At 34.0% G+C, this 16,797-nt stretch overlaps 2 protein-coding genes across 2 annotated transcripts; both read right to left on the bottom strand.

Moving 5' to 3' along the window:
• Positions 1-351: 351 nt before the first annotated feature.
• On the bottom strand, positions 352-1,701 carry LOC149416398 (uncharacterized). Its single transcript, XM_089642141.1, has 4 exons — positions 1,602-1,701; positions 1,259-1,468; positions 972-1,166; positions 352-552 (listed from the first exon to the last, which is right to left on the bottom strand). Exons 1-4 carry the CDS (start codon positions 1,668-1,670, stop codon positions 448-450), a joined length of 579 nt encoding a protein of 192 aa, XP_089498267.1. The 5' UTR covers positions 1,671-1,701; the 3' UTR covers positions 352-447.
• Positions 1,702-3,357: 1,656 nt separating this feature from the next.
• LOC149416397 (uncharacterized) lies at positions 3,358-6,775 on the bottom strand. The gene is made up of 5 exons (XM_089641989.1): positions 5,968-6,775; positions 5,724-5,885; positions 5,238-5,506; positions 4,706-4,774; positions 3,358-3,866 (listed from the first exon to the last, which is right to left on the bottom strand). The coding sequence occupies exons 3-5, from the start codon at positions 5,422-5,424 to the stop codon at positions 3,358-3,360; spliced, it is 765 nt and encodes a 254-aa protein (XP_089498115.1). The 5' UTR covers positions 5,425-5,506; positions 5,724-5,885; positions 5,968-6,775.
• Positions 6,776-16,797: the final 10,022 nt, after the last annotated feature.

Raw genomic sequence — 16,797 nt, 5'->3', positions numbered from 1 at the left:
CTGCAACGTATAGTTGGGCGAGTTGGCAAATGATGTTGACGGTTGTTTCGATGGTTGAGTTTGTCTAGAATTAGAAATGTTTTATTAGAGATCTCATTCATTCTACTTTCATCGTACCTCCTAGCTGGACTGCTTGCCTCTCCAAGGACAATTGTTAATAATCGTGTTCCATCCTTTGTGAATATACTTCGCAATCTCTCAAGTGACATATTAAATAATGCAATATTTAATTTAATTTGTTCAGTTTTGTACATTAAATGTTTTTAAAAGCCTGTATAGATGTATAGCAAATAAATACCTCGCCAACTGTCGTTGGAGTAAACAAACCCTTTCACGTTCCACTGCCTGAAACAAGAGATGATAATTCATTAATTTACTAACTTAATTTACCTTCTATAGTAAATTAGTTATTAGTGCCAGTGAGACGAGACCAGAAAAGCACCATGTCTATGTAGACACTGTATCTTGCCCGGTCTCGGGGTGCCCTGACAAATAATTACAAAAAGGAACAGGAAATACCTCAAAAATGTCAGCAAATCGATCCATTGAACTCTGAAATGATAAATAACAACTCATTAATTTAATTTAAATAACAATAGGTAGTCGACATACTAAAAGGAAGATTATAAATTAATTTATTCATTTTGAATTTCTCGCCAAGCTGGATTTTACATGTTTATTAATTTTTTTTAACACAAAGAATATCTAAACAAACAGAACAATAAAAACTCCACCGCGCAAAATGGAAAAATAGTACATTGGGAATAGTACAATAAATAAATGAAATAAGTCAAAGCTGGGCATTTTATTTTGTTCTACTAAGATTTAATTCTAATTTAAAAGTACAGTGCCACACTTATAAGTTGGCGGTGGCCTAAACATGAATTGACGCTATTTCTTTATATTTTAATCTGGCAACTTACACGTGTAGCGCTGTATTTGGGAGTGATTCGAAGAGAAATAGGAAATACCTTAAAAATATTGGAGAATTTATCAATAGCTCCCACAAGCTCCTTGGACGATTTGTTACTAGCCTCCTGCGCCATCACCATCCGAACCCCCACATTTGGCTTGTCAGTTAGCTTCCTCTTCTTGCTCGGGCGAGAAGGGGAAGCTAACTGCGCCGTCTGTAAATCTGTGGGCCCTTCTCCAACTTCATCGGAATACTGTAAAACACACAAATAATTTTCATTGATAATGAAAGATCAACTAAATTTTGACAGAATATATTATATTAACATTTTAAGACATTAGTGACCTCAACATCCTGCATTATGAGTTCAGGTCCATCTCCTATACAGCTTTCTAGAAGTCCGCTGCCCTCAGAACTGGCTCTGCCGATGATGTTGATGACCTTCTGTGTCAGGTCAGTTAACACCGGTATCTCGGCAGTGTTTCCAGTCGTGAGGGCAGCTCGCTTGGCATCGGCATTTTGGGCGCGCGACTTACATTTTAAGTCACGCCATGTCTGTAAAATGTAAAAATAATGTCAGGTTAAAAGTGATTTACGGTCTTATATCAAGTGTCTCGATGATAGATTATATTAGAAGGTCAGCAAAGTTTGCTGCAACCAGTTTGTATAGGTAGGTACAAATACTCACTGTTTTCCACTGCTCGGCTGACTTAGCAGGACCCAATTCTGCCAGTTGTTCCGCCAAATTCCGCCACATTTCCTTATTTTTTTGGGAACCCCGAGGTCCCACAAACCTTCCAGCGTAAAAATAACTTCAAAATTTTGACACAATAGAATGTAAGTATATCTCTTTGATAATAATGGAAATTCTTTCTCATAAAAAGATAAATAAATAACTTACCCAGCTACCATTGCTTGCGACATCGTAAAATATTAAAAAAACACGGCGTTTAAAATGGTCACGCTTGAAATCTGACGTTTGACTTTGACGTCTATTCAATTCATAGACAATTCCGTCCCAGTATTGCCAGCGTATATCGATTTGTATTTATTGCCTTAACGATGTCGTTAGAGATATCAATAGCGTTCTCATGCTAGGGAAGTCGTTATAAAATGGTCGGTAGATACGCTTAGCAATCCGATATCGTTAAGTTCGATCGATTCTCATGCTAACCACTCGAACGATCGCGCGTCAAAAAACTTTTTTCTCCGATTGCTCGCGGTTTTTTGGCGACGAATTTGAATATTTTCCGCCAACATTAAAAAAATCAAACCTCCGAATTTTAATACGGAGACATAAAACTGAGTGTAGTGCTATACAGCCAATGAATTCACCTATATTTTTATAATTATTCTATATTTTTAGAATTGATAGATAAATTATTAAAAAATCTTAAACTTTATGAATGCGCGAAATTAGCGTTTTTGTGATTTGAAATTGCCGCCAGTGGCAGTTTTAAATATCTTTATAGAATATTTTCTACGTTTTTATGTTCTCTATGGCCTGTTTGATAACCACAGATGCAAGAATATAATGGGAAAATAATTTTTTGTACGTTATGCTCTCTTCAAAAGTTTGGTTAGAAAATAATTTTTTAAAATTTGAGTGCGTGACGTGTCAAAATTGAAATCACTGTATTATACTATATAATAAATTTACCACAAAAACTGGTATTACGTTAGGAAGATACATTAACTGTCTACAATTATTAATAAGCATAGTCGCCGTGTTGGCTTTATTTTATTCATTTGATGAATTATACAGAGAGCCTATTTCACGATGTCAAAATCATGGTGCTACTTTTTAAATAATTGTAAATTAGAACTGGAGATTTGTAACCATGTTTTTATATAACGTGCAAAACGAGGAAATAAGGCTTAAAATGAGATATACATCATAGATATAAACATTGCCAATATTTCAGGGGGATACTTTGAAAGTTGATGAAATTCACCAATATTTGACGAAAAATCACTACTGACAGCTACCTTAAGGTCAATCTACATAGGGTATATCGGAATATGTAAAATGATGATAAATTTGTATATATATATATCAAACCTTTGTATGACCGTAGAATGGCAAATAAAATCATAGTGATAATTTTATATCTAAACGCAAAGGTATCGAAAAACAATGGATGAGGGGAAAATAATTGATGGAACCAATAATTGATTTATTTATTAAGCCTTAATATCCTTTTAAATCAATATTACAGTTGTATGGTTACAATGAAAGAGCAGTATTTTGATTTAAACATTGTTTACACACTTTGTCATAATAAAAATGTATTCAGTTTATTGGTTTATTCATAATTTAAGAAAATCAATACATAATAATATCATTGTGCCTCGATATAGAGTGAGATTCTGAGTATCGCTCTGGTGAGGGACCACCATTCAGAATTGAACATTGCTTGAATTGGCTTAGTTATGTTTAGTGACTAGATCTGGAAAAGACTAATACCTTGATACATTAAAATTGCCAAGAATACATACATTTCCTCTTTATTCGTGGGAGCCCATTTATTGGTACGCGCATGACGCTTAAATTGTTTTTTCGCAATCCATTGATCTGCATACCTGTTGGTCTCTCTCGCGATCAGTTCAACGAAATCTGCATCAAAGATTTTAAGAAAGGCATCCACAGGTTTGCCCATTTCGTCGGTATTGAAAGTTGGTCCCGGCGTGCCTGTGAAAGTCTCCCTTATCCCAGTAAAACGTAAGATATCATTAGACCAATCGAAAGAGTAACCTTCAGGCGGCAGAATCAAACGCATTGCCTCACTATCTACCTGGTCTTGTCTACTAAAGTCTATGGCCATAGCGGAGTTAGGTGAAACGTTGATAATATTATGATAAGGTATTGGTGGCATGCAGAAGGTATCCTCATCGCTCTCTTCGTGGTCGACGTCACTCGCTTCGTCATCCTCGTCGCTCGATCTGTCCATTTCTGAAACAACAGAAAACCCAAATTAATTTAATGTGTCTATATTACGATAACCCACTGCCTCTGGTACGGCTTATGACTCGCAATACGATGGTCGCGGGATCAAATCAAATAAATTATATTTGAATAATTAGTGTTATTTTCACACAAAATTCATTTAAAATAATATATATTATATTTGCGGCACGTTCCAGAGTGGAAGATACCCATAGTATCGCCCTGGTGTAAGACCCCATTCAGAATTGAAACGTTGCTTGAAATGGCTTTTGACGGCCGGCATAGTCCAGTGGTAACGCATTGGACTGCCATTCCGAAGGTCGCGGGTTCGAACCCGGCGTGCGCAAATAAATTTTATTTGATTGATTTGTGTTATTTCACAATTAATTAATTAAAATAATAATTAAAATAATATATAGTATATTTGCGGCACGTTCCAGAGTGGAAGATACTACCAGTATCGCCCTGGTGTAAGACCACCATTCAGAATTGAAACGTTGCTCCAAATGGCTTTAGCCGTGTTTAGTGACTAGATCTGAATAGCCAGGTACTTCCCCATCTTCCTCTTTCCCTTCCCCACTTACCTTCAGCCTCACAACATCCCCCAATTGGGGATGCCATAGTCTCACTGGCTCCAGCTGAGGCTCTTGTGAGGTATTCATATAAAAAAATAAATAAAAAGTTAATCAAATACTTGAGGTGGGCAATGTCAGGAGTCAGAATAGCAGTCAGGTAGGTATGGAATGAAGAAAAGAGTGTGTGTGCCAAGATCGAGTTGCATGGTGGTTCATCCTCTCTGCCTACCGAAATGGCGTGAAGGTAAGTAAGTTAGTTTTATAACTCACGGTTTCCAAGTACAGACTCTTCTAGTACAGCTGCCTCGTCCACGTTACTGTTTCTGCCCATGTCTGACTCTGAAATAAAAGAAAACACAAATTTACAGTAGAATTTGGATATAATGACTTTGCATTTAACGGTCTACTGTTTTAAGTGACGATAATGTAAACTCTAGTAAGGTTTCATAGCTTTTAGTAGGTAAACGTATCCGTTTAAAGTGACCAACTACGTAAAAGCTCGACACAATGAGTCCCGTGAAGCGAAAGTGTTTTTTCAATTTAAGAAAAAAATGCTGTATTACACCGTTTAGAAGCCGGTGAATCAAATGTAATCCTCGCAAAGAAGTTCGGCATTTCTTATTTCTCACTCTGCAATACCCGTTACAGAAAAAAGATGTGTAATGATGCATCCACGTCATAACAACAATACATTTTGTATGTTTTTGATAACAGTGAAACAGTGCTAGGGATATCAATATAAAATATAGATAATTGATTTTATATTGAGCCCCTGGTATGACATTTCAAAAAATAAACTCACCGTTCCCAAACGCCGACAATTCTTCGTAGAATGGTACGTCCACCCACAGCCCGCTGTGGTACCCGGCCTCCGGAGAGAAGAGTTTCCCACTCCGCGATGTCCCAGATAACGGCTCGGGAGATGCTGCACGGATAGGCATAATTGGTGCATTGGGAGCCGTTGATTGAGTCTGTGCGGGAGTGGACATCCACGGTGGTGGTACGGGTCGTGGCAACGGTGAAGGCGTCCCTTGTGAAAAGGGACACGTTGTTCTCTCCGGAGATGGAATTCTGAAAACATTTACATAAATCATATAAATTGTTCTCATTCACGTGTGAACCAGTAAGTACAGTATGTAAATAAACAATAAAATTAGAACTCTGTAAAATATGCACTGAATGTTCCAAATGCACAGAGCGCTGATCTTACCAACTCTCACTGTAAGAGTGGAACGCTGTCAGGAAAAAACAATAATATTGTATCAAGCATCTAAATACGATTGCTTACTTTTGTTTAGTTTTTCTTGGAGGTGCGGTAGGGAGCAAAATGCGCGCCGCCTGCTTCTTGAATTTTCGGCTTTCCAGCTCTAGCCGGAAGGAAGCAGGCAGGGCCCTAACAGCCTTTAGGGCCTTGACGCGATCCTCTCGCACCAGTAGCAAAGCAGGGTCGCTGTTTAAATAAATACAAATATATGATGAGTTCAACGGCCACAGCAAAGTACTTTCATAAAAAAACATTAAAAAATACTAACACTCCAGACGAGGCTGCAATTGCAGCTCTGCGTTGACGTCCACGTGCAGGTAGTCCGGCACCAGCTCGTACCCCACCTCTCCTTCTTCCTCTGCCTCCTCTTGCAGTCAGCACCACTCTATATATTTTAAATTGAAAACACTTAATGTAAGTACTTAAATGTTTAAATTTTGTTAAATATTGCACTAATATAAAATTTGAAAATAATTATTGGGTCGTGGAGTGCTCCCTTTCCCTGGACGACAGCTGTTTCTGCACAAATTTGGTAAAAGTAAACAAATTAATTAATTATACAACTAAATAACTAAATTTTTATTGTGTGGCGAAGGCTTTACACCATTTTACATCTAAAAAGAGTCGATTTTTTGACATATGACTTGAAATAATTGGTTCGCAAATATCTGTATTAATAATGAACCAATTCAAATAAAACTTATATATATCTCTTTGTTTTGAATCACTCTGATGGAATATCTATATTTCAAATGCGCGAGTGCAGTATTTATGTAATTATTTTAAATCAAAAACAGATGACATCTTCAGTCGACGAATTTTTACACAAAAACTTTCACCAAAACAATATATTTGAAACAAATGAATTAAAAACGCATTTCAAAGATAGATAAGTCAATCATGATTACACAGATATATAATTATGCGTTAAAAACCCAATAAATTAATTACTTACGGCATTTTAGGAAGAGACTAAAATTTCGTGAATGTTAAAATTTAATATTTCGTTTTTTGACAGGACGCCATAAAACAACCGCGAAAACTCGTTAAATAACACTTCAAAGACAACGGATAAGTTCATAGACAAAGAGAATATATTATCAGCTATTCGATAAAACAAGTAGCTGGCCATGGAAACGTTTTAAATAATTACAATAAATATTTTACGAATGGTAGAAAAATCGGTCCATTTTTGGACCGATATCAATCGCAGAAAAATAAAAGTGGTCGATTTTTCGACCGAAATCGTTCCAGTGGCTAAGGCCCCAGAAGTCATTTCGAATGTTGCTTGAAATGACTTTGACCTTGTTTGGCGACCAGATCTGAATAGCTAGGTATTTCCTCACCTTCCTCTTCCTCTTCCACATCTCCTTCCCCTCCCCAAACCTTTAGCCTTACAACATAGCAGTAGCGGCTCGTGACTTTGGGTCTACTATTAATTATAATATTATCACTCTAGTACACCTACAAGTTACGAGCCGCCACTCCAACATACCCCATTTGGGAATGTCATAGTCTCACTGGTTCCAGATGATTAGGAGCAGTTTGGACTGTTGTGGTATATTCACATAGAAAAATCAAAAACAGGAATATCTGAGGTTAGAGTTAAAAATAATTTACTCCAAGTTTAAGTTTTAAAAATACCTTGTTTTTTTCACTATTTTCCAAAAATTCGTTTTATTTCGAACCCCTTGACATACAAACGAACCCATTATTTATGGTAAGGCAAACACTACGATTTAACCCTAAATGTAAATGTACTATATAAAATCATAAATTAGGAATTATAACCTTCACTTTCATCTAAAAATTCCATAATATTCGAAATAACATCCGTACCTGGTTTAGTAGTGGTAGGTTTTTAAAATTTATTTAAAAAATATATTTTTATAAATATATCCATCATTTACGGACCACCCTTTTTTTATTTATTTAATACATGTTACATTTTTATGAAATTTACATAAAGTAGATATAATGAATCACCATACTAGGCGGCTGCCTGTTTCATGGTGACCAATTGAGTGTAATTAATTTGTATGAAATATGAAATCTAGTGTAAACATATGAAATTAGTAACTATAGATGAAGCTAAAATTTTGGAAAAATTGTAATAAAAAGTAAAAGATAGAAATTAGAAAGGAGAAAGAAGTAAATTAGCATTAGATTGTAAAAATGTACATAATTATATATATAATTTTTAATATGCAGACATACCTATATACATATAACAGCACATGTATACATACACCCATATGACACATCCTCACGCATATAAACAATATATACACCTCTATCTGAGTACTTGGAATAGGCTACTAACACTATAACAATCACACATCAAAAAATCCCCGAGCGCTTTCCTGAAACTGTCGTATTTGGCTATTGATTTTATTTCTAACGTTAAATTATTGAATATTTTTGGAGCAAGAAAGTTAAATTGTCTTTGTGCCATTGAGGTTTTTATTGGGGGAATAGTATAATTCGATTTGTTGGAATATCTTGTATTATGGGTCGATTCAAAAATATTTTTTTTCGTATGTTTGAATTTATAGTAGGAGGATATGTTTTTGACGTATAAGGATTTTATGTTGAGTACTTTGAAGTCGTTAAATAAGTCCTTCATGGGGTGAATATAGTGTACTTTGTAAATAGTCCGCATTATCAATTTTTGAGCTTTAATTAATGGATCTAATATCGTGTTAGAGCATCCTCCCCAGACTATTATACCGTAAGATATAATTGATTGGCATAAAGAAAAGTATACCGTTTTTAGTGTATTTTTATTTAGAATATTTCGTAATGACCTGAAGATATATGCCAGTTTCCGTATACGGTTTGTAACATTTATTACGTGATCTTCCCATCGTAGTTTATTGTCAATTATTACACTCAAATATTTAATGGAATCTACTCGTTCTAGTGGATTGCACAGACAACTAGAGTTATCTCTACAAGAATGTATTTTGAGTGTATGATTGATTGAAGGGTGACTCGGAATATTAAGACTAAACGTTATATATTTCGTTTTAGTTATGTTTAAGGTGAGTAGATTATCATCCAACCACTGTTTGATAATTTGCAATGTTAGATCCGCTCTGTGAAATGTTTCTTCCCATGTCTTACTTTTTAGTACTAGGGCAGTGTCATCGGCGAAAGTGATTATATTGCCATCAATAATAGATAGTTTACATAAGTCATTGATATAAATGAGAAAAAGTGTGGGACCGAGTACACTGCCCTGTGGCACACCAAAGTTAATGCTAGTTGAATGGGATGGTTTATGCGATGGTAGCTTAACACATTGCTTTCTGTCTGTGAGGTACGATTTGAACCAATCAAATGCCTTATTCTTTATTCCGATTTTTTTGAGCTTGGCTAGAAGGATTGGATGAGATACTGTATCAAATGCCTTAGCTAAATCCAGAAATATTGCCAGACATTTATCACCTTTGTCTAAGGCTTGTGTTATATGTGATGTTAGTTCTAAAATAGCTGAATCTGTATTGAGTCCTTCTCTAAAGCCATACTGGTTTGACGAGAGTATGTTATATTTTGTAAGATGGTCGACAAGTCTTTTTTTTACTATTTTTTCAATAATTTTTGATAGTGATGATAATATAGAAATTGGTCTGTAGTTTGTTATGTCAGTAGGATTTCCGGACTTAAAAATTGGTTGAACTAGGGCAAGTTTGAGTTTGTTTGGGAATTCACCTTTAGTGAGACTGAGGTTTATGATATGTACTAATGGATGGATTATAAAGGGTTCAACTGTTTTTAGTATAGTTGAGGAAATTTTGTCATGATTGCACGAATGAGAGGGCTTTAACTGTCTAATGGTTTGAGAAATTTCATCGTAGTTGGTCGGGTTTAAGGTGAGTATATTATCTGTTTCACTGGCACATTGATTGATAATGTCGACAAGGGCATTTTCATCGGTTGATGTCTTATTTAAAATCTTTGATGCTAGATTTTTACCGATATTGCAAAAGAATTCATTTATGTGATTGGTAACAGTGTCTGGATGGTCATTTAGGGAGGTGTCTTGGCCGTTGATGTTTAATTTATTGATTGGTTGTACTGGGTGATCAGTGTTAGATATTTCTTTGACGATATTCCAAATTTGTTTTTTATTATTACCGACTCTGGACAGTTTTTCTTTGTAGTAGTTTTCTTTTGTGGTTTTAATGATATTATTACATATATTTCTGTACTTTTTATAAAATATTTGGGCTTGAATGTCTGGATTATTGAGTAAGTTTTTGTGAAGCTTGTCCCGTTTTTTAATACAAAAAATTAGGCCATCTGTTATCCATGGTTTCAGTTTTTTATTTTTTGAATTATTCACATGGGATTCTTCAGTGACATCCTCAATATGTTGCAAGAGAGTTTCAGAGAAGGTATTAAAAGCAATGTCTACGTCTGTGGAGTTTAGAGTGGAGAGCCAATTTTCTAAAATAATTTTAGAATTTAGTTTCTCGAGATTAATGTGTTTCTTTTTTATATTACTACGTGACGTTCCGGTAGTGGGTTTATTATGCATAAGACCAATTGCTATTGAGAAATGGTCCGTTATGGTTGATTGATATATAATTCCCTTTGCATTTTTTTTTTTATCGTAGAAATATGTGATCAATACATGAGTTACTAGTTTCAGTTACTCTAGTAGGAGCATTAATATAAGAAATAAGCCCGTGTTGAGTCATGAGATTTTTATAGTCGAGAGTTTGTGATGCTTTTGGTTTAAGTAAATCTATGTTAATGTCACCGATCACCATTAGCTCTTTATTTGGTGTACAGTTAAATAAGGCCAAGTCTAAGGATTTAAGGAAGGATGAAATATTTTGGTGTTTAGGTGACCCGTATAGTGCAAGAATTGTGGTTTGGATGGTTTTTATTTTTAGGCAGTTGGCATTATCAATGATTAATTCAGAGATAATCGGGTCCAGCTCAGATTTTACACAGACAATTACTCCATCTGACTGTGTCTTATTATTTTGTGTATTGAAAACTGTAAATCCTGTAATGTTTTTGTGAGTGTAATTTGATTTGATCCAACATTCAGTTAAAATTATTATGTCAAAAATATTATTCAAATCGGCAAGTGTTACAAGAAGGTCATTATAGTTCTTATCAATGCTTCGAATGTTTGTTGAGAATATTTTTAATCGTTTATAGGGTTTTAGAATATTTATGCACTTTGAGGCATCATTGGTTTCAGGAGAAATCACGTTACCGTGGTTTTCTATTTGTAGATTAATATCCATCATTTCGTTTGACTAGCACCAGCTAATTGTATCACGAGCATGTATGAAGAGTATGGGTAAGTGTGATGAATAGATAAGAACAAGGTTAGTGAACAAAGATGTAATTAAAACAGAGTTAGAGCATTTCCAGTAACTTTCTTTCCAAGATTTAAATAGTATTGAGGTAAATGTATTAAGTGTTGTCAAGAAACAACCGCAAATATTAATACTGGTGAGAAATATTCGTGTTAATAAAAGTGGTATTATTTGTTTATATGGTGAGAATGTCGAAAGATAGGGTAAAACATTAGAATTTGTGACAGTAGTTATGTCAAAACTAGAGGAATCTGTTAAGGAAGGTATGAACACATTATTTTGGGTAAATACATTATTGATGATGGTGTAAATCATATAAAAACATGTGAGTAGGACAATACGTATGGAATGATCTACTGTTTTCTTATAGAATATTAAAGAGTCTTTAGTTTTTATCAAAATTAATAAACTATGGTAAGAGTAATTACAAGATAGATCGGCAATTTTTGCAATAGTTATGCTGTTACAAGAAAGTACGAATATATTAATTTGAATGGTTAATAAATGGAAAATAGTTGTATGGATCATACAAAAACATGTTAGGAAAAAAATATTTACAGAATGATCTATTTTTTTCTTGAATAATGTTAAAAAATAATGTGTTTGGATGATAAGAAGTAAAATATGGTGAAAATGTTTAGCAACAATATTAGCAGTGATTACAAAAATTATGTTCATACAAGAGAAATCTTCTAAAGAAGGTAAGAATACATTATTTAGAGTATTTAAATTGTTAAGAGTGATACGAGACAAAGAGAAACTTGCAAGGAAAATAATATTTACGGAATGAACAAATTTTTCCTTAAAGGGTACTGAAAAAACTCGAGTTTCAAACAAAGGAGATAAAATATAGTAAGAATAGTAAGTAGCAAGATTAGCAATTATTACAATAATCGTTCTGTTACAAGATAAAAATACTAAAGACAGTAAAGATGCATTATTTTTTGTATATACTTTGTTACTAGAGATCCGGCACATATAAAAACTTGCGAAAAAAAAGATATCAGCCGAATGATTATTATTATTATGTAGCACAGTAAAGAATGAAATACCTTTTATCAACCGTCACAGTGATTGACGTTTTTGTCGATCGAGATCAAGGACATTTTTTATTGTGATGATTTTGGAGGTGTCCGTTTTTCTCAGCAGAATACGCCCCGAAGCCGTCCATGAGTGTTTATAATCGTTTTCTTTTGAAAATTTTTTTGTTTGCGAAAGTAGATATTTTCCTTTTTGTGTCAGGTGTTCGGACACATAAATACGTTTGGCTTCTTGTGACAGTCCTAGGTCCGCTGTGTTTAGTTTATTTGTGGTGGTCGCAGTGGATTTTTTATATGCTTTAATTTTGTTAAGAAAATCATCACGTGATTTAATATTATTGAAAGACACTATTAATGATCTGGGATTCTTCTCGGACAGTTTCGGTCCTAGCCTATGTATCTTCGTAATTTCAGATTGTAAGGGTAGTGCGGTATCTCCATAGTTAATAATTTTGGATATTTTTTTTAGTGTTTCAATATGATTTTCAGTGTTTGATTCTGGAATACCTCTTATATCGATATTGCATATTTGGTTTAGGTACTCCAGTCGGTCAATTTTGTCTTCTTGTTGGGATATGGTATTTTGTAGGATAGAATTACGCTTATTTAATTCCATCATATCAGTGTTGACTGTTTTCTGTGATTGTTCAATGTCAATTATGCGCTTTTTTAAATCATCCTGTTGTTCCGATATAAATTGTATTGATTTAATAATTTCTTGATTTTGTAAGATGATCGATTCATATTTTTGGGCATATGAGTCTAGTTTTTTTTCAACAAATTCCATTATATCAGTTTTAAAATTTGATAGTTCATTAATAAATAATCCTGAAGTAAGAAGCCCTGTGCAACAAACTAGCTACGCTGTAATCGCCAATCGCCAGTCGAGATTCAGAATCGAGGAGTTATGCTCGTTATCGGTCCGCCTTCCCTGTTTTGTATGGGAAAAGGTGCATTATTATCTAAATTCATTAGAATATTAACTACGACTATATTTATGGAAATATTTAGATAATGACTTCTGAAACACGTTGAATATATTCCCCCCTAATTATTACTAAAACAAATTACGCAATATTATGCCATTAACATCCTTTCATAAGCAAAACAAATTGGGGGACCCTAGTGACCCCCCTTCGGATCTTATGTGATTTTTTTCTCTCCGGGACGAAAAGGTTAATCTAAAGATAAAAAAAACGGTAATAAACTTGTTTACTCATTATATTAATACGCCTTACCATGTAAGGTCGGAACAGTGAAAGACTTGACTTGTTATCACTTAAAATTGCCGATTTTACCAACTAAAAATGATTTGGCGTGAGATGGTAATTTTTGGTTTGATTACCAAACGCGCCATATGAAAAAATGTTCACTCTCACAACTGAGTCAGAGCGACAGTGAATTCTCACACACACTTGCATAAAGGGCACGCAAATCAACATCGTGACGTTCGTGCTAACCGTTAGGAAAAGGAACGCACATTGAGTATTGTATTTTATGCGTTTCAAAGAATATGACAGTTCAAAAAATACAATGCGACAAATTTAAGTGAAAAAAGAGTATTTGTGAGTACTTACCGTTTTTGTAGCTTCCTTAGATTATTGAAATGCTTCAAGTGAGTCGGTATTCTACTTTTAGACCCAGAAATGAAACATTTTGATGGCATTTTAGAAATATATACGTTGTGAAACAGGGAGCGATAGTTTCACCACCGTTCACCGGGGTTTCTCTCCCGTAATAAGTAAAAGACTTTGAAATGTGTTGAAAATTGGGTGCGAGATGAAGTATTTATTGAATTGTTTATATCCACAGATATCATAACGATAATAAGAGGCCGTACTTCTACAGATGTATGTATTATATACATATTTTAAATTAAAAATATTGTGTAAAACCGTTATTAATGCGATAATCATGGATGGAAGTTTTAAAAGTGGGTTGTATGGTGTATCAATGTTTTTATTTTTTATAGTCGAATGCCTACAACAACTACAAAAAAATAGGCAGACTGAAAAATAATAGTCCATTTATTGGTATCAAAAAATATGAAGTCTGAGAATGACATACGCAAGGTAGTATTAAGCCGTTTAAGAGAGCCGTTTTCCAGCAAATCACCATTCTGCCTTATAACCCACTCTTAAAGGATTTTCAAATCATTGAAATAGAAAGGGACCAAGATTTTATTGAGAAAATGTTACACAAATTAATAAGTTTTAATGAATATTACTTTAAACCAGCTTTGTTAAAGAAACATGTTTACAGGGACAACCTTTGGTGAGCTGACAGAGGGAACGGCCCCACTAGGAATTGGCACAATCGGGAAACCGGCTGAAGGGCGTGGGCATCTGATTTCGCTTACGGTCAGGCTGAAGCCCTTGTGCATTCTCCTGGGGCCTGCCAGTTGGAATGTGGATTACCAATTCTGCCCAAGTGTTTCTTTAAACCATATGTATATCCAACAAAATTTACAGGTGCTTACAGTATACAGACAACTACCTTGCTGCTTCTTCCTGCCTCTTAGTTTTTGACGTACTTACTTGACGCCCTTCCGCTCCCCCTCCGGCAACTCGACGCTTCCATCCTTAAGGTCTTCGGGTATGTCCCCCCACTCACTATCCATAACCGAGAAACAGACTAAAGGACAGAGATTCGTTCACGGTCAGTCCGACAGCATTCTTGCTGGTACTGCCACATGACGAGAGAGGTATCCCACCCGATATTAGCGTTCTTCACCATACATGTTTTTGTTATCATTTCTTGTTTCATTGCTTGCAGCATACGCAAGATGCCAATACCAGCAGCCTTGTATGTTTATGTTTTTAATTACTTTATATTTGAAATACTTTATATTATTGATCATATATCATTCGCATTTTATAGTTATCTTATGTAAGCACTGCTTCCTAACACGGACACTGGAGGTCTAGATTCGTTCAAACTTAAATGTAGATTCGGAGCCTTGAAGGAGTAACCATCTGTTATTTATACCAGGGCGGGTGGATAACCTCCAATGCCTTTGTTTACTAACAATCACTGTCTTGTGTATTTGTAAGCACTTGCATACTGCTACCATATGCACGGACATTGGAGGTCTAGCTTCGTTTTATTAAACGTTCTTATATATATCGTCCTTGTGAGAGACTTGAAGGAGTAACCTTATGTTACTTATACCAGGGCGGGTAAGCGGTGGACAACCTCCAATGACTGTACAGAATGTAAATAAGTAGTAATATAAATACATGTCATCCAAAATTATTATTGGAAAAATAATATCTTGTATATTTTTTATATAATTATTTTAAATAAAATAGGATTTAAAATGTTTTACTAAGTGTATCTATTACTATGCATGGCAGCTGTTTCGCCTTCTGAAGGCATTGATTTGACAAACTTACTTGAAAATATTTATGTTTTTATACTGCACTAGTTGCATATTTAATTTGCTAATCTTATTTTCTTTATTTTAACAGGTTGACTGTTCACAAAGTTGCTCACGCGTTGACCAATGCTACAACAACTATATAATATTAGGATGTAAAAAAAAAAAAATAAATGCCGAAACAATAAATAATTTATGTATACCCAATGTTAATTATTTGTTGTACTGATATGTTCTTCTATGTGTATAATGTTTGTAAATGTTTTACGACACATTTATATTATGTCTGTAATCTTGTTCTTTTCATATTGAACTCGAGAAATAAAAGACTTTTTTAAATTAAAAGAAACAGTTTTTATTCCAAATAATTTCAGGAATTACTGGTTAAAGTAAGTCAAGTACGTCCCTTAACACATTTTTTTAATGCATATAACAAAAGGAACTTCAAAGAAGGGTTAAATCGTGCGCGCTGATGGATGAGCTCTTCAGGAAGTTATCTAAAATATATACTTATATATTTGACCATAACCTTAGATGGATACCTCACATTAAACAAATCACAAATAAACTTCTCAAAACAATTCACATTTTCCTAAACATAAGAAACATATATAAAATAAAACAATTGAAAACAATATATTTTGCACTTTGCCAATCAATAATAAAATATGGAATTATTGCTTGGGGAGGAGCAACAAACTCGGCTATCAATTACATAGAAACCGCACAGAAAACGATCTTAAAGATAATACTAAAAAAAATATAGACTGACTGATACAGACCAAATATTCAACAGCTGTGACGTACTAGATATACGCCAATTATACGTTAAAACACTACTAAACTACATTTTTGACAAAAAAAATAAATTTCAACATACACAAAATAACACTAACAGACCAGTTAGACAAGCGTACAAAGAAAACATTAAAACTCCGACAGTAAATTCAAGCTTTGGACAAAGACACTACCAATACCATGCAATAAAAGCTTTCAACAGTTTAAAACTTGAAATTAAAATTGAGGAAAATAAAAATAAATTCACACACAAAATTACAAAATGGATTAAAGAACAAAAAAGACAATATTACCAAAATTTCATAGCATAAAATAAAAATAAAACCTACACGTAACACACAAAACCAATATAAACACACATCACTCACAAACACACAAGATTATTTTCAAAGTACTATTTTTTTAATTTTAAATATATTATTATGTTTTATTAATTTTTAATTTTAAATGTATAATTTTTCTCTTTGAATGTATAATTTTTCTCTTAAAATGTATTATTTAGTTTATATTTTCATATTATAAAATGAAGGCCTCAGCAC

This window comes from Hesperophylax consimilis, chromosome 17 (genome assembly GCF_061612785.1).
Source record: "Hesperophylax consimilis isolate HC1 chromosome 17, BYU_Hcon_1.0, whole genome shotgun sequence".
NCBI classification, from domain to species: domain Eukaryota; kingdom Metazoa; phylum Arthropoda; class Insecta; order Trichoptera; family Limnephilidae; genus Hesperophylax; species Hesperophylax consimilis.
This window is presented reverse-complemented; position numbering and strand designations above follow the sequence as displayed.